General features: G+C 39.5%; 1 protein-coding gene across 1 annotated transcript; it reads left to right on the plus strand.

Annotated features, from left to right (window-relative positions):
- Positions 1–5205: 5205 nt before the first annotated feature.
- Positions 5206–20907, plus strand: FBXO30 (F-box protein 30). The gene is made up of 4 exons (XM_054393045.1): positions 5206–5244; positions 9787–9891; positions 16846–18919; positions 19767–20907. The coding sequence occupies exons 3-4, from the start codon at positions 16862–16864 to the stop codon at positions 19968–19970; spliced, it is 2262 nt and encodes a 753-aa protein (XP_054249020.1). The 5' UTR covers positions 5206–5244; positions 9787–9891; positions 16846–16861; the 3' UTR covers positions 19971–20907.
- Positions 20908–21535: the final 628 nt, after the last annotated feature.

Genomic DNA, 21535 nt, shown 5'->3' on the forward strand with positions numbered 1-21535 from the left:
AGAGTACATGATGTATTGGTTTGTATACATAGGTGTCAGAGCCCTCTCAAGAAAGAATATAGATTCTACGTGGGGCCTCACAGAGCTGGTCAACTTACTCCTTCCTCTGAGTCTGTCTCTAAGCAATCAGTTTTGGAAATGGATTAATTGACAATTTTTAGAGCAGCATATACAGGCCTGACAATTTGCCATTTCTTTTATCAGAACTATGCCTCCTATGGTGGAATGACCAGAAATAAACAGGACTCCATTACCTACTCAAGTGGTCTCTTATACAGTCCCATTAATCAAAAGGTAATGGGCAAAAGACAATGGGAAGCAACTCCAACTAAGTGATTCATAAAGTGGTTCATTAGAATCAAAGGTTTACATAGCCTGGTGCAAATCACTGCTATACTTTTACCATAAAAAATGTGACACTGCTTTACACTGAGGAGATTAAAAATGTAATACTGCAATACAAAAAAACCGTAAATGTACTCATGCATACATGTCGTGAAGGGGCTAAATTCACTTGCCAGCACACATTTTTGGATCAGCACATAGGAGCACTGCCCAAACAGATGTTCCTGGATAATTAATAAATACACTGCTTCTTGATCAGTCCCAATGACTGGCAGCTATTGTGATAAAAACTAGATAAAAGCTAGAAGTTTTGAGGCACATATAGTTGATAGTTTACTGCAGGACTAACTAGCTCTAATTGCATTCTGGTTAGTCCTGACTCTCCTTGCCCTTTGTCATGATGCTGCCAAAGTCAGAAATAAGCTATGGGGTTGCACAGCATGCGGTAATGTGTACATGATACTTTGACCCTTGCTTCCCCTTGCAGCCCTCCATGGCACTCCCAAGTTCAATCATCTGATGCAGTCCTATTACTTGACCTTCAGCTCCTTTCCCCCTCAGATAAAACACTGAGGTTGCATTTATCATATTACCAACTCAGTTTCATAAGGGAAAAATGAACAGAAAAGCACCAGTGGCTGACTGAATGTTGCTAAATCTTTTGAATCAATCACCTGAGTCACAACTAGGTAGGATTTTACTTTTAAAACACAATAGCTCTCAAAAAGCACCTTTATTTCTTAAAAAATGATGCAGCTTGAAATCACTGAAAACTGAAATGTCACAGTATGGCAAGGCTGCCTAATAAGAATTTCCCCAAATATATGGAATAAAATAAAAATATTGATAAAAATTGCTGAAGTGTAGCTATATACAAAGAACTTGATCCAGAAAGAACAAAACGAAATAAAGATGTTATATCATCATTTTTATTTTAATGTGCAACTTCATCTCAATCACTTTTGTGCTATTAAGCCCAAGAGCTACAATGATCCTCCAGAGTCCTGCAGCTTCCAAGCCAAACTTGCCATGAGATCAGATGCTGCCATGTAAAACCCAGGTATTCACACAGATCCTTGCAAATGTAGAGTCAGAGGGCCCTCACTATTCCAAATCAGATGCAGCACCATCAAATTCCCTATGATTACACTGCTATAAAACTTAGGCCATTTAAGGAAGAATTAATTTCTCAAAGGCCTTCAAGAAACCATTTTAGCACCAATTCACACTCTGTCCTATATTAACTGCTTCCTCCGAGTTTCAGGTGCAGAACCCCTTCTCCAGGTTGAATAAACTGGTACATATTGTTCACTGGTACACAGTTCTCACTTTTGTCTCAAAAAGGGGTGTTTTTGTGTGAAGCCAATGAATGACTTCTGGAAGTCCCAGGACAGCAATTCAAATCATTAACAGGATAAACTTTCAAAGATTATAATGATATATTGAAGAATTCATTCATATATGCATTCCTGAGATCTATGGACAAGTTTTCATGAAAAAGCACTTTTTTTTTCTTCCACTCTGAAAGAGAACACTAATCCTTACTATCTTGCTACTTCATAGGCGTATAACCAATCAAGGGAGTCCAGTTTGGCAGGATTAAAACTTTACTGACTTGAAGGCATTTATAGCCCAGTATCTGTGTCAGAGCACCAAGTAAACAAAAGAAGTCTGGCATCCAACCACCATGGCTTGCATGGCTTGTAAATAGGTAGGCAGGTAATTATGCTGGCATTGAGACATTGAACCTGATGTTAAGGTAGGTTTTCCTACCAAAAACTTCTTATCACATTAAAGATGCAATATGACAAACACCACCAAAACAGCAAATTTACATGAACTTCTCTAGCAGTTTATTTTCTAATCCATGATCCAGATGTTCTAAAAGATCAAATGTTGCTGTCAAAAAGCTTTATGAAAGACAATCTGATTACTATGCCACTTCAAGTCTCTATGTTATTTACAGGCTTTTTTAATGACAGAAGAGGTACCTTGTAACAGAGGAAAGGCCTTGCTTGGACGGGTCTAAGTGTAAAGGCTTTTAAGTATCAGATCTCTTGTTGGGCCTACACTGACAAAAAACCCAGGAGGTGGAAAAAACTCTTTTGAGGCCTCTGTTGCATGGAAACATCCTGCTCTCATAGCTGTATAGTGCAAATTGCATATGTAGCCTTGTGGAGAGATCTAGGCTCTTTTATTTTTTACACACAGTTAAATATGAATGCTCCACTTGCAAATGCATTTTGAAAGCATCTATAGTTTCTTCCCTCTATCTCCATGTAGAAAGAATTTCCAGACAAATACCTTCCAGTGAAAAACTAGTTTGAAACTAGGAATTACTTAATTCACATTTATTACAAAGTGACAGCAAACATGTTGCAAATTCTACAACCTTAGGATCAAATGTGGTTTATTTCACATATAGTTACTGCCTTACAGGAGACTGTCCACACATCTCAGTGACTGCCTTGGCATTTGATTCAGACAAGGGGAAAGACCCAAATTACACTGCCTCAAGAATCAACTTAGACTTCACTTCTGTTGACTTCAGGGACAGGGTCATGTGCAGAACAATACTGGAACAGACATGGATACTCATTTTCCATTTATGAGAAACCAGAATGAAGTTTCATTTATTTTGGATTTAAGCCAGCAGAAAATAGCCTCTCCAGTTGTTCACCCACTGAATCCTCAAAGACTGGCTTGTAGGTCAATGATGCTAAACCAAATTACATGATTACAACTTGTCTGATTATGTTAAATAGCAGTTTGTGAGAATGGTGATGACTGTGAGGTGGGGTAGAAGGGAACAGCTCAGGAACTGTGAGCAAATATATGCATCAGAGAAGCAGCAGACTCTTCCGTGAACAACCAAATGACCAGAGGAGTCTCATCTAAGGCATGTGAAAAGAAGTCCAAGCCACAGAAATTCATTCTCCTTATTTAAAAGAAGCAATTAAAATAAAAAGCCTCACCTCTGCCATAGCAGTCCAGTTAGAGCAGGCAGTCAGAAACAAAAGCACTGTTAACATTCTCTGTAATACCTTTGCAGCACATTGATCTCAGTCAGCCAGAGTGTATTCCACTCTTGTGAGAATAAGCAGAAGAAAAAAACCTTCACCTATCCAACAGAAGACATTGCCAATGAGAGACAGCTGCAAAACCCAGTAACTGTCTACATGGATTTCACCCAGCAATTTGTATAATTGCCTGCTGAGCAGATGAAATTATTTTATTTGCCTTCTCCGAGTCATGAAGTCAATCTCTGCCATCTTATGGAGCTAACTTGGCTAGATGAGTATGTCCTAATCCTATAATCAGCTCTATGAAGGACCAAGAATGATCAAAGCTAGTGTAAGGGTGGAGCAAACATGAGAGTGTTTATTACAGGAAGAGCTGGCAACAATGCCTCATATTAAGGTCATCTTATGCTTTGTCTTGCACACCTAACATGAAAATAATAGCTTACATCTTTCTTTCATGGTTTTATTTTCAGAGTAAGAAAAGTCAAGAACCTTCTAGAGATGCTAAACATCCAAACTTGCAACAATCATGTTTTTTGTTTCCCACCAAACTTGGGTTAAGAGCCAAGAGATTTAATTTCGCTTGCCCTTAAACATCTACAATCTCAAACAGGACTCTACACAAGTAGTAGGAAATTAAGGTCTTTGGGTGCAAAGTTTTCAACTAGAAGTTTAAAGAAAGAATACTGTTTCTTGTGAATTGTTAAACTCATCTGCCCATTCTGTATATTCTGTGGCAATAGAAGGTTTACATTCGTATGTTCCGTGAGTATAGTTTATTAAATAAAGTTGCTTTTCTCTCAGGACCACATCATCCCTTTAAGACTGTAAACACTGACAAATTCCTACTTAGCTACAGCCTCCTAAACAGCTAGCTTCCAGAGTCTGACCAGGACAACCTGCAAAGGCAGGCCCAACATCCTAGAACTCCAGGCGCAAGTTCAAGTTTCTGGGGAAAAAAAAAAAAACGCACGTTGTGCTCCGTGTTCTAGAGACCCTCAGGGAGACCATAAGCCGAACACGCCCAAAGAAAAGTTAGACAGGCACTGCCAGCAACACGAAAAGGTGTATTTTTGAAGTGCTGATGTGATAGCTGTAGCAAGGCCCAGTGTCCCGGTGTCTGTCAGTGCGCTAGATGAGCCAAAAGGGTTAGGATGCAAAGCAGTAGCAGTGCTCGCTAGCTCCTCCACTCAGGCCTTGCCCTGTACACTACACTGCACGCAGCGCCGGCCTACCCGGGCCCAGGAAAGCTTCACATAAGGTAACCCACTGCCAAGAGATGCCGGTTCCCAGCCAGTTGGGCAAGGTAGGACAGGGCAGAAAGGACGCAAGCCTCAGCGCCCCCAGACGGCACATCTCCCCATGGGGTGGGCTAAACCGAGCAGCAGGCTCCCTCGACCGACAGCAACTGTCCAGCCCAACAACCACCAGGTCAGGAGCGCGGGCGATAACGCGCACTGGCAGCCTCCTGCGTACGTACTCCTCCCCCACCACCGCGCATGCGCGGAAACAAAAGCGGGGCGAAGGAAACATCCGGGCACTCCGCCCGTCCCGGGGAAGAAGTGCCGCGCTATCCGCCTGCTGCCCGCCCCTTCGGTAGCGCTGGGAAGGCCGCGCCCGCCGCCCCGCCCCGCGCGCCCGCCGCCTTGGTGCGCGCGTCCGTTGGGGGCGCGGTTGGCGGCGGGGCCGCGCGGGAGCCCGGCGGGTGGCGAGGCGAGGCGAGGCGAGGGGAGGCGAGGCCAGGCCAGGCCAGGCCGGGAGAGGCGAGGCTGAGCGGGCGCCGCGGTGGCGAGAGCCCAGCGGGGGAAAGGGCGAGGCGCAGTGCAGTCTCCCGCACCTCCTCCGCGCCCTCCTGCCTGCCGAGCGACTGGGACGGGTGAGCCGCTGCTGTCTGCGACTGGCGGGGCGAGCTGAGGCCTGCGCGCCCGGTGGGACTGCGTCCCGCTCCTGGCCAGCGGTGGCTGCCTGGCAGCCGGGTGGTAAACAAACGGCGGCCCCGGCGGGGGCGAGCGCCTGGGGTTGTGGCGGGACGGGGGCGGCTAGGGCCCAGCGCCGGCTCAGTCGCGATCTGCCTGCCGGCTCTGACAGGTCCCGGCCGGGAGGTCGGGGCAGCACTAATCGCAGTCCCCGGAGGAGGCCGCGGGGGGTTTGGTGTGCGTGCTTCGCCGGTATCCCATTCTCCCTGTCTCTCCCCCCCCCCTCCTCCCCCGCTCCCGCCCCGACTCCCGCAGGGCACAAAGTGCTGAGTGTGTGCCGGTAGTAACGTGTAGTGTGTGGTAGCCGTCCTGCCCCCGCGCCTGGCCCCCCTGCAGGTCCGCGAGTGGCGGTGGCGGCGGAGCGAACGCAGCCGCTGCCGCTTCCCCTTACCCCACAGCGCTGCCAGCACGTGGGGAGGGGTAGGGCCCTGGGGTCTGGTTGTCGAGACTGCAGTCGGAGAGTCTCCTTTCTGCATGGAAGGAGAGGGAAAGGGAGCACGTAATCCAGAGGTATTGCTGCAATCCTTCTCTAATCCCTTGTGTTCGTGTATTTCGAGTAGCTGTGCTCAGATAGTGTAAGAGGTGGTGTTTTATCTCCTCTCAGTTCCTTATTTTGATGGCTATTACTGACGTTCAGTGAAACCTTTTTCTGCATTATGAAGGTAGAGAAGGTTTGCTAAACCGTCCCTCCTGTAACCCCATAGACTGGCCATGAGAAAGAAGCGTGTAGTGAGATGACAGCATCACGCTGAAGCAGTGCTGTGGCCTCACTTCCAAAAGTTCCAGCGCCACCGTTGTTTGCATCAGGTCTTCTGAATTCTCTGGGGAAAAAAAACCCATAGGGTGGAGAAACGGCTTTCTTTTGGCTGAGGAGCTTTTTTATAATCCGTGTTTCCCTTTGGCTGATTGTGTCGTTAATGTGCCAAAATAAGTGTGTTACCATACTTATCCAAAACAGGGCCTGTGCTGCTGTAGCAACAACATCACCTTGTTGCTAGCACTAGATCTCCTTCTGTTTTCTCTAGAACCGATGTGTAGTGTTTGATGGTTAAGTCCTTTCCCTGGACAGCTGCTGCCTTCTGCTGCTGCATGTTAATGTCATACACCTTAACTCGTGCTGTGATGTATAGGGTTAAGGTTCATATGTCATTTCTGATGGTGCCGTTAGTGATGCTTATTTATGATCTTTCCCTCTCCCAAAAGCACAAAAATACAATTATAAGAACTTTGGTTGTTAACCAAGTTAAATGTCTGGAAGACTAAAAAGACACTGTCATCTGTAATCCATCTTCTGCTCTATACTCATGTAAACATCTGTGAGTAATTTTTCCACAGTAGTCAGGTGTCATCCAGAGAAGAAATAGATTCAGAGGGTGAATTTGAGTTATATTGCAAGCTGAGACTTTTTTGCGGGGTCTGTGTCTTACTCTTTTCCAAGGTTAGAAGATGTTAAGAGATCAGGATAATCCATCAAAATGCGCAAAGGTTCTGCAAGGGCAGTGTTTTTATTTTAATTCTTGAATGTGTTTATTTTTGATGGTGGCAGTTTTGTTTTTTTTTTTTTTTCCACTAAATTCTTTTCCTCATTTAATGTCTTAATTTTGGTTTATATATCCCTTGCCTTCTACTTCAGTGGTAGAAGTATAATGAGCAAAATAAATGTTGAGTTTAACTAGTAATATCTGGTTGTAAACTTCCTGGACAAAATTTCAACACATTTTTGGACAATTACCTTTGGTGCTAAAGAGTGTCTTGTAGTACCTTTGTGAAGAAGAAGACATACGGCTATTAGTCTTCAAGTGGGCTCCTGTAGCTGCTGTGTATTTCAGCTTCATAACAAACCTATGCTTTGTATTCAGTCCAGGTGAACTAAAAATAACAGATTTTCCTTCATGTTGATAGATCTGTTTCTTTGCCTCAAATGCTGTTTGCCTCTGGCAATGAGACCCAATGGAATAGAGATAGGAGCAGAAAATCGTACTAGTGTCAGTTTGTTTTCAGTTTCCCTATCTGCAAAATAAGGATAAAGATAACGAGAGTATTTGTTGGTGAGATGGTTAGATTGTATAAGGAATAAGTATTCCTGAAGAGACACTGGATAAAGAAGTAGCTACATTATTGAGGGCTACAGAGAAATCCTGTGTAAGCTGACCTAAATGTCTGGGCACAATATCAAATGAAAGAAAAAGACTGAAAAATCTTGTATTGTATGCTGGTCTAGAACAGGCCAAGAGAGTTAATGCAGGGAAGTTCTAGATTCTGACTTCCTTTGCAAGCTACTTTTATCAGGTTACACTTTATGTCTTGTTTTAATTTTATTGTAATCTGTTGATGACAGTTGAAGCTACAATTCCCTGCAAACCCTTACAGTCTGTGGACTGTCTAATTCAGTAGACTGTGCTGTTGCTTACCAAAGGCTCTTCATGTGAAATCATGATGAAGACCTCATAAAAGTTTGAACTTAAGGCATGAGAACGAGGGGCACAGTGAAATAAAATTCCAGTGGGTGTAGTTAAAGCTCTTCATATAAAGCTTAAGGTAGTTTCAGGCTGGTTTTTGATTAGTGGTACCTGGTTCAGACATGATTACATAGATACTGGAAAATGTTGAAGTTTGTTGAAGTTTGAAAATTTGCAGTTGCCTATAGAGAAGCATCTCTAGTAGAAACTAGTTTTTCAAAGGTCCTGTGCAACAGAGAAATCTGTTGGAGTGACAGGTTAATTGCAAATAGGGTTTTTTTAGGGGTGTGCTTTATTGACATAGCTGTGATGCTCTTACTAAACTTTGTTTTAGCTGAGTCACTATTGTCATTGGCTATGGAATGTGTTTGGATGGGAATGTTCAGCTGGAGTCTTCGGGGAAAATGTTATAGCATTAAGCCCACTGACATTTGGAAAAAGCAGTCTAAATTATATTAGATATCAGAAATTGATGACTCATTGTACATCCTAAAACCCTGCACAAACTTGAAGCAGAATTCTTTGTGTTTTCCAGTTCTTCATTCAAGTCAAAAAAACATTGAAAGAACTGGTATAGAATGCTCATTATGAAACATATTCCCAGCTTTTTATCATGAACTATTTGAGATAGGAATGTTTTTACATAGAAAATAGGGGGTTTAACACTTGATATTTTTTGCTATTTCTATTGGTTGTAAAACCAAGCAGCTTGGGAGGGACAAAAAGCCTAATAGGTGCTGCAAAAAGTTACTTTGATTTGATAAGAAAGTGAAGTACCTAAAAATAGAATAAGTTGTTAATACTGTCTCTGTTCTTCTTCTCCTATTCTTTTTATTTTACTTCTAAGTTTTCAAAACATTTTAAGACACGCTCCGTCTTTGCTACTTTAGAATTATATGGTGCACTATGGGAAGAGGGGATCTGTTAACTTTTTGTGTGTACTATCTCCTTTTGCTGTGCAGTGGTCAGGTGATTGTCTACTAACGATGGCATGCTTTTAACAGAAAAGATAACCTTTTATGTACAGAGTAGATGTCACCCGCATTTCAATCTGAGATCTTAGAAAGAAATTGTGTTCACATTCCTCTTACTTTAAAGTTGTTTTCTTATTTTGCTATGGGAATTGGTTAAACTTGTGTAGTAAGACCTGAAAAAAGTATATTAACAAGACTTTTGGCCTGATATCTGTAAATATGCAGAGGTCAGGAATTCTGTGGCAACATGTGTGAATTAAAATATGTAGGGAAAATTACTTATTTTACATTTCTTTTGGGTGGCTAAAGCTATCTGCTGTATAGAGAAACCATCATTTTTTCCCAGTAGTTCTTTTTCTGATTTCTAAGAAATGGCTTATTTTATTTTCTGTTTTTCTGAAGGATTTGTGAGATGATATCTGGGATTAAGGTTATCATTATTCCTTTGGGTATATCTACTTCTGTTAAGTTTTAGTGATAATCCATGGATATGAACACATGGAAGAAGCAGCTTGTTAAAGAGCTTTTTAATACTAAGTAACTGCTTGTTGCTCAGTTCCCTTGTGTGAACGTATAGGCTAAACAAATGATAATGACTAAAATGCAGTTTGTGAAATAATAATATTTTTTTAAAATTTCTCCAACTGTTGCAATCTTTAATTCAAGTTTGGGTTGTTTTTTTTTTTCTTGAGTGCTTACTGGTAAGCCAAACCAAAGAATGAAGTGAAGTAGGTCAGAATAATAACTTTTAATAATCTCTTCTAGCCTTAACTATAAATAGGTAACCATCTAGTGTGACTAATAGCTAGCAATAAGCTATAATGACAGAACTTAGTTGCACTTGTAAAGTCTGTGAAGAACTTGTTTATTTTTTCCATAAAACCTGCAAAATATTTCAACATTCGTAATTCAGGTAGTGTAAGCAGATGACCTTTACAGAGGGTTGTACTTACGGAAAGCAATCTGTGCACCTGAAATGAAACCTTACTTCTGCTCTCATTTCTTGCAGAGCCTGCAGCATGCAAGGAGTTGTGCTGAGTTCAAGTGCAGAAGTGCTTTACACATGAAATCTACTGGCTCTCTAGCTGATTCTGCCCTGTCACCATCTCAACAGGTAGTGTGCTTTTCTGCCTGAGCCATGAATCAAGTGTAGCAGTTCCTGGTGTGGTTGTCCTGTGTCAGTGTGTGGCCAAAGGCACATTGAGGCCTTTGGGTTTCTTCTTTGGGGGATGTGTCACTGAGACAAGGGTGCATGGTATATCTGTCACAAAGGTACTCTAAGGAAAAACTTGGTGGTTTTGGTTTTGATTTTTAACACTCATAGAATTCAATAGTGATAGTAGAAAGTGTTCTATCATTCCATCAGAGCTTCTGTTCTGAAATGGAAGAAAGCCAGGTACATTGGCAGAGGGTCCACTTCAGTTAAAGCAATGTTTTGCTTTGGGTCGTTTTCCCCTAGAATTCTAATTTTATTTTTTGGTTGCAGTGAATTGAGAGGAAGTATCTCACTGAATTCTCTGAATGGGAGGAAGATAGTTTGCCACTAGGTAGAAAGATGCTCCTAAAGTGCTGCTGAAAAGAATGCGAAATACAGGTTCTCTTGTAATAGGATGTTTGAGGCAGGGAGTAGACATGGGAAAGCTTTTCTTTATAAGGTTGACATAAAAAAGTTGCGCTTCATTATAATTGTAATGCTCACCAGTTTTACTGTAGTTAGAAGTTTCTTTGTGCTTTGTTCTGGTTTGTTTTTGAGGTACATCGATAAATTTAATTTATGCTTCAATATACTCTTTCAGTTCTAGATCACTTCTAAAACTAGAATATTTCTAAAAGTATGTGTCACACCCTGAAGCTTTTTCTTGCAATAAGAAGCTGGATTTTGAGCCTGACCTTTTTCTGCCTCTTTTGTGTAATGCATATAAACTGCTGTAGACTAGTAACAGTGCTAGAAGTAGCATACTATTTATGTAGTAGTTTGGGCTTCAATAACTGAAGCTCCTTCTCTTGTGTTCAGTGATTAACAAAAAAACCCCCTAACAAACTAGGTTCATTCCAATATGTGCGGGCAGGGAAGATGTTCTCTTCTTTGTTGTGGTGAATATGTGCTTGAGAATGTAGTGAAAACTCATCTGAGTGTTTCAAATACAGTTTTAATTTCTCCAATCTGCCTAGTTATAAAAGAATCCAGGGTTGTCCTGATGAACTTGGGGATGAGGAGTGCTAATTTGTGTCTCACAGGGCTAAGATTTTAAATGTGGCATCTGAAAGCATTCTGCTTCCTAAAAGTATCTCTGATGTGAACTAGTTTGAAGTAATAGAAAGCTTCACAAAGTTCCTGTCAGGAGGTTCTCTTTCAAATCAGAAAAATCATATAGAAAAAGAATGGTTGCTTAGTATATAAAGATATTAAAATATGGCTACATGCACTACATTATTACCTGTGGAAACGAAGCATATGCTATTAGATTTGTCACCTCTTAGTCATGTTATTTTATGGTAATAATTAGCCATTTTTAATGTTGTTTGTTCTTTCGAATTTACCATTTTAAAGAGTAGTTGGAACATTAAATTAACTTTGCTGTGCGTCCTTGTTTCCTGAATTTGCAATGCTACAGAAAGACGCTTAGGCAGGATATGAAGTGCCTGGCTCCCTAATATTAGGATTCAGTTGCTTTCAAGAAGCTTCAGGATGGAGCTGTTTAACCTTAGACTTCAGAGTCTTGAGGAGGAGTAGAGTTAGAGCATCCTCAAACAGGGATGGCAGCTAGTGGTGGCATTGCTATTCTCCAGTTGAAATGGTGTCAAAGACATCTTGCTGAACCTCCAGTTCATGTTTTTCATTGGTTATTTGAAAACTGATGAATCAAAAAAGATCTCAGACCAACCAACCCAAACACTGCCACCCTCAACCTTAAAAAGGGAAGCATAACATGCGTAGCATAAGAAGTTAATGTGGCTGTGCTATTGTAGTAATAGACTGAGGTGCTGGGGTTTAGGTAGAAAATTGTTCTACTTTTTGTGCAGGATAGGGGTAACAAGACAAGCATTTAACGCATTTGATAATTAGACCTGTTAGTCAATGTGAATGATAGTTATTGACCTGTACATGGTAGGATATAGAAAAATAGCTTGTAATAGTAATTATCAGTAGTACTGCCAATTCTATTTTTGAAGAATATACTAAAGCCCTTTTAAAAAGTTATTTTTATAATGCTGCTTTCTAACTCTTGCCCTGTTTTTCCTTACTTTTTTTTTTAAACAATCTATCACTCAAATACCTCACTTGTCCATTTCTTCTGTGGAAGTTTCTGCGTCTTACCAGACGCCTGTTAGCTGCTCTTGTGGCCAAACCTGGGTAAAAGATGGACAATTCAGAAATATGGCAGTCTCTTCTACAATCCCTAAAACAAAAGGGAGTTTTTTAGAATGATTTACGTTTATTTGCCTGCTTGTGGGTGGATTTGGATGCTCCTGTGAGTTTAAACCTGTAGTGCTTCTTTGTGTCTCTATCCTTCTACTTCCTTGAACCAGTAATTTAAGAACTCGTTGGCCTATTTAGTCACATTTGATAGAAGAAAGAGTCTCGATTATGGCTGAGCTGTATAGTTTTGGTGAATAAAAGGTGGCTGACTAATGGAGGGTTCCAATAGCTGTAATAGTTGCTGTACTTTCCTGTCTTACTGGTACCAAAGAATTCATGGGAACAGTAAGCAGCCTTTGGGTTTGATAATACTAGGTACAGCTCCTTGTACTTTGTGATGTGAAAGAAAGTGTGAGCTGTTACTTGCAGCTGAAGTATTGTGTGGTGACTGAAACTCTTATTATTCTATTTTAATGTTTGTATTACAACAGCAACCGAAAATCATGTGGCTGTACCAGCTGGAATTTTAATCCTTTTAATTATGACAGATTTTCAAAGCATGTTCTGGCTGATTTGCTCAGCTGACTGCATAGTATGTACAATAACAGCAAGTGATTGCACAGATTCTGAGAGCAGTGGTCACCTCGCTGGAACGGGATGTATTTTTAGGTTTCTCTGCTAGTAACAGTCAAATGTGTGTACTTATGCATCTCGTATGAACTGAAGCTAGCTGCTGACACTACACTCTAAGGAAAAGACAGCTGTTCATTCTTGCTATAGTTATTGATCTGATGCTCTTCTCACTAAATTGTGGCAAGAAACGCAACCGGTTATAAACACTATAAATATTATTGGCATGTGCGTTAATGACAGGTCAGCAGTGATGCTCTTTGCTAGCCATTTCAGTTTTCTGTATCAGAGGAAATGAAAGCACTTTGATACAGTCAGCAATAATTGATTTTTTTTTTTTTTTTTTTTTAATCTCTCCTTTACTCAACAATGTTTTCTTTACAAGGCACTGTTTGGGAAGAGGATGGTTCTTGTTCCCTGTGTAATGCCAGTGATATATTGTTATGGTTCTTCAAAGGAAAATGATTCGTATGTGGATGCTCTTAATCAGTGAATCAGAGGTGCTAAGTTCTGTGGTTCACAAAGTTACCTTGCTAAATAGACTGAGCCATGACCATTTCTTTGATAACGAATGTGCTAATTCTTGCGGTCTTACCAATTTATTTCACCAGTTTCACCAGTCATTTGTTTTTTTGCCTTAGGATTTAATTTGCAATTTGATAGCTGAATTAAACTAGTTAAGGCTTTTGATAGAAGTAGTCCAGGAACTCATGACTTCCTGAAACAGCTGTTGAGCCCAGGTATTAAAAATGGAAAAAAGGGTATTTTTATATATATGTGTGTATGTATGTACATATACATAAATAAAAAGACTTTATAGTATACTATAAGCAAAATATGACATTCTGACTAAATTGAAGTTCTGTAGCAGGTACTGTGAAATCAAGGCTTGTAAGCAGGACACAGAATTTCAGTGACTGTCCTGCTGATGATCTGTTGATGTCCAAAGAGATTTTAAATTATATATTTAGTTGAGGAGATAAATTACTTGAATTTTTAAGAGAAATTGCAATTTATATCAATACATTTCTTACTTACAGAAACAGCAGTTTACTTAAGCTGTTTAAATGATTGTATAAAAACAGTTGCAAGCATCTGTTATAGACCTTAATTGTCATCTACCTCTTTGTAAAACATGGTATTTTCGTGTCTGCTTCGGTTTTCATATAATGTCTGCTAGTAATATTTGATGTTTTCACTGGGTTTCATCTCCTTACGCACTTTTTGTTTGTATGAAATCACTAACTTTTGATTAATACTAGCTTATGTGTGAAAGGTGTCCAGGAGCCTGAAAAAAACCCCAGTATCAATCATACCACTCTGGTTTCACAATCTGACTTGTAAAGACCAAGATAGCAGGCTAGGGAGCAGGACATTTTACTGTCTTAATAGAATGTTCTTCTGTGTAAGCTCAGATAGGCTGCTTAAAGGTAGTTTTTAATAATGGTTGACTAATTTAGGGTATGTCTACACAAATGGAGCAGGCAAACACAAGCTCAGTTTGACTGCAGTCTGAGCTGTCTGCATGTGGACCAGCTTTGGCCTAGAAGCAGCAGAACAGTGCTAGCTAACACAGCAGCATGTGCCAGCTCACACACCTGCCTTCTGCTCTAGAAGTGTCTCACTTCTGGCCATCTGAAAGTGAGCCAGGTACATAGCATTTTGCAAAGTAGGTAAATATTTTTTATATTATTTATTATTTTTTAATTTTAAAACATAATTGCAGGAAACTTATTTTAGCCTTACTGCTACCAGACTTCTTGTTTTATGGGTGCAGGATTGTGTTTAGATACATGAAGCAAGAGCTGGGCTCCGTGAAGGCCCTTGCATTATAAACTAGCAATTGCCTTTTCCAAGGCTGTTTCCATTTTGTGTTAAACGCTTTAAAATGCACACAACCTGAGAGCTTCCTTTTGATCTCTGTCCACCTGTTGACTTGAGGAAAACTAGAATTTGGTGTCAGTATTGGTGGAAAAACTCGGAAATTTTCATTGGTCTAGCAACAGGCAGGCTGCTGTATTTGACAGGAATTAGAGAGGAGTTTGCTGGAGGAGATAAAAATAGAGAAATCAAATAATTTTATTCTTTTTATTCTTCACTGAATATGTTTCAGCTCTAAGTCAGATAGCATCTACTACAAAATGTGCAAGCTGAAAGCAGGTTTTCTGCCAGAAAGGTCTGCTAAAATGTTTAGCAAGTCAGTCAGTCACTGAGTTCAATATTGGACTGATGCACTTGACAATTTATTCAAAACTTACTTGCTACTCAGTGTATAAATACTAAGGTATGGTGGGAAAAATTCAGCTGTGTTTTGCCTGTTAAGTGTAGTACATATGCTTCTTTGTTAGAAGTGTTCAGCAGAGTGGGTGGCTGAAATATTTGAGTTATCCAAATAACGACAGATGGGCGATTGAGGACTGATTGCTACTTAAAGTTGGCATGAATTTCAAAGCATTAAAAGATTGCAGTGAGTGAAGCATCCCATAGATTTCTATTTAAATGCTTTAAATTATTTAAAGTTGAGTGTCTAAATGGCAATTTTGTTTCCTTTTGCATTCGGTTTGAAAAAACTATGCTGTTTTATTTTTACTGTTCAGAGTATTTTTAATTTGAGAAATTTTGGTTCATTGAACCAGATGATCCTTGGGGTCCTTTCCAATCTGGCATTCTATGATCCTGTGAAAGTGTTTAGTCTGAAGACGATGCAGGAAGCATTTAGCTAGTAGAATAAGATAAGGAACCACTTCTATTATTCTCAAATTCTATAAGCATATTTATTTTTCATGAAAATTGCTGGAAGCCATGGAGTTTTTGACACAGTATTTTGAGATTTGGCTCTGTGCAAGTCATTCTCTTTTATCTCTGAGCTGCAAGGCCTAGTGGGCTCATTTCTGAGAGGGAGTTTGTTACAGTGTCGGGGAGAATATGGTCACTTGCCTGGGCCTGCAGTTCAGGTAGTGAGTAGTTCTAGAGTTTCTCAAAGTATGGTAGAGAGCTACAAAGTTTACTCTCTTCTTTTTTTTTTTTCCTCTTTTTTTTTTTCTTCTTTTTTTTTTTTCTTTTTTCTTTTTTTTCTTTTTTTTTTTCCCCTATACCACAAGAGAGAATTGTGGTTTTTTGTTTGTGTCAGTGTTTCATAATAGATTATGTGATTAATTTTATTTGGACTTCTATTGCTGTTTGACTTTGTTATGTGAAGTTGATGTGTTATGCTTACACTTGGAAATGTTAGTATTTTCATCAGGCAGGCCATATGATAGATTAAAAAAATTACCTTTTTTCAGTTGAACTGGAAGTGTAGATATGACCATGTTGGGTAGTAAAGTTTTCAATGAAATTAAAGGACTTACTTGTGTGTAGCAATTTAATTAAGTTGCTAACTTAGCTCAAAAACTTCTATGAAGGTAAGGGAGGAGCTATAGGCTAGAGGTGAAATAAAAAAGAAGAGTGACAAGCTATTGTAAAGGACTGCTGTTTGTCAGAAATATGGAGAGTGGGAGAATGGGACATGACAAGGGATAGAGACACTCTGATGGCTGCAGATTGCCGTAAGTGGAACTGCATGCGAAGGATGTCAGAAGCTTAGGTAGTAGTGAGCAGCCCAGGGAAAGAATTGACTTTGTTTAATTTAGAAAACTTGAGATGAACATGAATCTGGTTTCCTTTATTTCATCTCCCTGTTTTGTAGCGTTGTATGCTTAATGATAGGTAGCAGGCCACGGTCAATGATCATGCTTTCTTTTTCATTGAGTCACTGATTTGCAATTGGCAGAGGAAAAGAGCTGTTCCAGAGAGAAAGATTATACAACATTTTTAACCTAAGTTGCGTATGTTATACTTTGTGAATAAATGCATGGATGGACTTGAACTCTGATACAAATGTGTATCTTAACTTTTCAACTGAACTTTTAAACACCATTTCTTTGAGATAAAATGTCACATACTTGTTCTCTTAAAATGACTACTGATCAGTTCACAGTGTGTTAACATATGTCTCTCTGTATACATAAAAGATGAAAAAATGCAAGTAATAGTAAATATTAACAATATGCTTTTGTCTCCTTTCTCTTCATTCAGAATTGGATTTTCAGTCATGGAGGAACATCAACAACATTTACATTGTGTGAATTGTGTCAGCCGTCGTTGTATGACCAGACCAGAGCCTGGCATTTCCTGTGATTTGATTGGCTGCCCATTAGTTTGTGGAGCAGTTTTTCACTTGTGTAAAGCTGAGGAACATCGCATGTTATGTCCACTTGAAAGAGTGCCTTGTTTGAATAGTGGCTTTGGATGTCCCTTCATAGTAGCCCGAAATAAAATTGCTGATCACCTAGAAGTTTGTCCTGCAAGTGTGGTATGTTGTACCATGGAGTGGAATAGATGGCCAGTCAGTTATGCAGACCGAAAATCATATGAAAATCTGAGTAAAGATGTTGACGAAGTGGAGCAGCTAGATATGGCTTTAGCCCTTCAAGACCAGCGCATGTTATTAGAATCACTTAAAGTAGCAACTATGATATCAAAGGCAGGTGATCAAATACCAGAATCCAGAGAACAAACCTCTGTCAACTCAAGTGCCCCAGATACAGTGCATTCAAATGGTTTGATGCCTGTGGATGAAGAGTCCTATGGTGCACTTTATCAAGCTACTGTAGAAACAACACGAAGTTTGGCTGCTGCCCTGGATATCCTGAACTCTGCTACAAGGGACATTAATATGCTAAGTTCAACGCTTTGCATTTCACCACATGAAGTGAAAGAAGATACTGAGATTAAAGAACAAGTTTCTAATGGCATTATTCAGGATAACAAGTCTGACCATGAGTATCCAGATGAAGATAACAGGGGAGCAGCTGGGGGTATTAACTTTGACAGCCTGAATCAAAATTCACAAATGGAACAAAATGGTTCTAGTGATATTTGTCATGATGACTTAAATCTAAACCTTGGTAACTCCTCAACTTTGTGTAATGGCTTTCATGTTGAAAATGAAAGTTCAAAGGTGTTGGACCCGAATGAAGATCTTCCTGTAAGTAATTCAAAGCCGTCCAGTGTAGCAAATGGTGAATGTACAGCAACTCACAATGATGAGGCATTACAGTCTTGCAGCTCCTTCCCTGTAACAGCACAACTTAAAGAAGTGGTATCAGCTGATCACCTAGTTAATGGCAATGTTAACCATGTGCTACTTCCCCATAATGCTAATGAAGAGGAAATGTTAGAGAGACAAGTAGAGCAAGAAAGATTGAGAAACATAGCTGCGCTTTTACGATATCGATCATACAGATTCCTTGTTGATGACTATTGGTCTACACCAAAAGAAGACAAAGCTGTTGATACATCAGATCTGGAGATAACAGAAGATCCTATGGGTCTTCAGGGGATTGATTTAATCACTGCAGCTCTGTTGTTTTGCCTAGGAGACTCTCCGGGAGGTAGGGGTATATCGGAAAGTCGCGCTGTTGATGTGTATCACGTTGACATTGGGACCCAAACATTTTCTCTTCCATCTGCTATATTGGCCACAAATACAATGGTGGGGGAAATAGCTTCAGCATCTGCGTGTGATCATGCCAACCCCCAGCTCTCAAATCCAAGTCCATTCCAGACCCTTGGACTGGATTTGGTATTGGAATATGTGGCTAGATACCAAACAAAACAACGTTCAATGTTTACATTTGTTTGTGGACAGTTGTTTAGGAGAAACGAATTTTCATCACATTTTAAGAATGTGCATGGTGATATTCATGCTGGCCTTAATGGCTGGATGGAGCAGAGGTGTCCTTTAGCATATTATGGGTGCACATATTCTCAACGAAGATTTTGTCCTTCAACACAAGGGGCAAAAATTATTCATGACCGCCACTTACGGTCATTTGGAGTTCAGCCTTCTATATCCACAGTATTAGTAGAACCAGCAAAAAGCTGTTTAATTGGACTACACAATGACCATCTGAGTAGTCTGCCTTTTGAGGTTCTACAGCACATTGCTAGTTTCCTAGATGGCTTTAGTTTATGTCAGCTTTCAAGAGTGTCACGTTTAATGAGAGATGTGTGTGGAAGCTTGCTTCAAGCACGTGGAATGGTGATACTGCTTTGGGAGAAGAGAAGGTACTCAGATGGAAGTTCTTCTTGGCAGATAAAAGAAAAGGTAAGTTATTTTTTTGTTTTAAATGGGAAGGTACAAGTATTAAGCTGGACATGTCCCTGCTTTTTCCATTCAAGTTTTCCATGATCACTGTTGTTATTATTACTGCTTTTTGAGGCAATATCACTTCAAGAAACAAATTGCTCTGTAAAACAATTAGTGAAAACTGCTAGCAGGTCATCTCAGTCTTACCCACTGTTGAAGTAGAAATTGAAGTAGTTTTTGCTTAATGTAAATAAATTAATCTATGATTTTCCCATGATTTCAAGATACAAAATGATTACTTAACGATTTTCTTCAATATTGTGTGAAAACGCAAGTGGAAAAGTTGTCTTGAAATTTGCTTTTTTGGCCTTTATGTTGTTCACAGCAATTGTAATTTTTGCTAGCCTGTTGAAAGCCTATGTATTGCCATGATACTGAGTGCCTTTCAGGTGACCTTGGTATAATACGGTTTTCATCATTTCCCATGCATCCCAGAAATGCAGAGTATCTGCAGCAATGATTTGAAATTGCCAAAGTTGAGCATTGTAGAAATGGATTGTTGTGACTGGTCATGCAATACTTTATCATTTAACTTCTGATTGCATTTACTTTGTAGATGCAAAAAAATATTGCCCATTTTTCTTCCCAGACTTAAGAGTTGACTTGGAGTCTGAATCAGCCTGGGGCTGACTATAGAAAATTTATTACTGTATGTTTTTGTCAGGTTTATTTTTAGTATGATTTGTATCATATGGTATATGCAAAACATTGCCTTCAAGTATTGTAAACCAAACATTTAATATCCTGTTCTGAGCTCAGGTATCTCTTTAGAACATTTTGAGCCTAAGTGCAACTTGTTTTCCAGGTTTGGCGCTTCAGTACGGCCTTCTGTACTGTGAACGAGTGGAAGTTTGCTGACATCGTAAGCATGGCTGACCACTTGAAGAAATGTAGCTACAATGCTGTTGAGAGAAGAGAGGAGGCTGTTCCGCTGCCATGTATGTGTGTAACACGAGAACTCACTAAAGAAGGACGTTCACTGCGCTCTGTTTTGAAACCAGTTCTTTAAATATTGCAACCACTCCAATTGCACATACACTCAAGCACCTGATATAACCTTGGTAATATTACGTGACACTTTATTAATGTACTAAAGATACTTTCTAGCTAAATCTGCTCTGTCACTGTGTATATAAGGTTTGAAGTGACATTTATTTTTTATAATACTGTTTAGCTGGAAAGTAATGAAAGTTGCCTTAACGTTTGAAAAATTCAGAACTTGCTGGACAGGGTAGTTTTATCTAACTTATATAATTTAAGAACAAAATCCTAGGAGGTGTGTTTTTCTGATTCACTGGTGCCCATGTTGCTGTTGACTGATAACATTTAAAAAATGGTCTCTAAATGGTATGCCCATTTAGATAGGAAATGATGATAGCGAGATAAAATCCTGACCAAATGTACTTTCTGTCTTTTTCTCTTTTTTTTATTTTCACCAAATTATAACCCCAAGTATTTGAACAGTAAGGAAGAACTAGAAACTTTATAGTGGATGTCTCAAACACAGCTTTTAAGCACATCCTGTCTCATGAAATCAGTGTTCTAGTGCTGTTCCTAGTTAACAGATCATCTATGGTCAGCTTAGTTTTTTTCTTTTCCTTTATTTTAGGAATTATCTATGTGAACTTGAATTTACAGCAGCTAGTTTTAAGTACAGTTTCCTTTTGACATGTCAACAATGATTATTTTTCTTCTGAACTATTAAGTTATTTCACTTTTGGGAGCAAAAGTTTTAGAGCTAAAAACATGGAATGCTAGTTTTTACTCACACCTACAGTAACATCAATATAAAACTTCTAAAATGTTTTTCCTTGTCCCGCAGTTGGTTGAGGGTTAAATTGCTTGAGCAGTCAGAAATTCAAAGTATGTGATGAACAGTTGTGAATTTATAATGCAGCTAATGAAAGGGCTTTACTTGTTCTATGGTATTGTGAGATGTATTGTCTCCTGTTAACTTGTCTATAAAAATGCTACTTTTTTGAGGAGCATTTTAAATTACTGGTATGTAGAACAAATGTATCGTCTTCATAAGATGAGACATGATTTGTTAATTGCATAAGGCATATCAGAAATGTATGTTCAACCACATCTGTTTAAGAACAGCTCCAATTTGCTTCTAGTCTTCCATAACAAAAGATCATACAAAGCATTTGTGAACAGAGAACACATGCTATGAAAAATGGCCTGGTATATAAACTGTAATAACTTGAACTGACTTTCCAACTTGTTTGTATTAATGTTGGTGTCTCTAGCCTGTTGCACTTAGCAACTGTGCCACTAAGCTAAAACAGAAACAGACCAGACCTTGGAACAAAGAAATACAATACTTATTTCCTTTACGGGAAAAAAATAAGAGATTATTAGGAAGGAGATGTTTTCGAAAATGGCTAAATTTATTACTTGTAATTTCTGTACTGGACACTTGTTTATGGCTGCAGTTCACAGTTTTGGTGTCTGTGCATTTCCTGTTCTGGGTCCAGTCCAGCTAAACACTCACTGCCTTTTTCTGTCCAGATTGCTACAGGTGCCCAGAAAATAATTAAATCTAGTTCTTCAGTGCCATGAGTTGAAATT

Source organism: Indicator indicator, chromosome 2 (genome assembly GCF_027791375.1).
Source record: "Indicator indicator isolate 239-I01 chromosome 2, UM_Iind_1.1, whole genome shotgun sequence".
NCBI lineage: Eukaryota > Metazoa > Chordata > Aves > Piciformes > Indicatoridae > Indicator > Indicator indicator.

Bases quoted from the DNA above. Each gene is read 5' to 3' on its own strand.
- FBXO30 (XM_054393045.1), top strand. From the start codon at position 16,862: ATGGAGGAACATCAACAACATTTACATTGTGTGAATTGTGTCAGCCGT. The intron at 18,920-19,766 runs GTAAGTTATTTT...CTTGTTTTCCAG, and splicing joins CTTGGCAGATAAAAGAAAAG to GTTTGGCGCTTCAGTACGGC.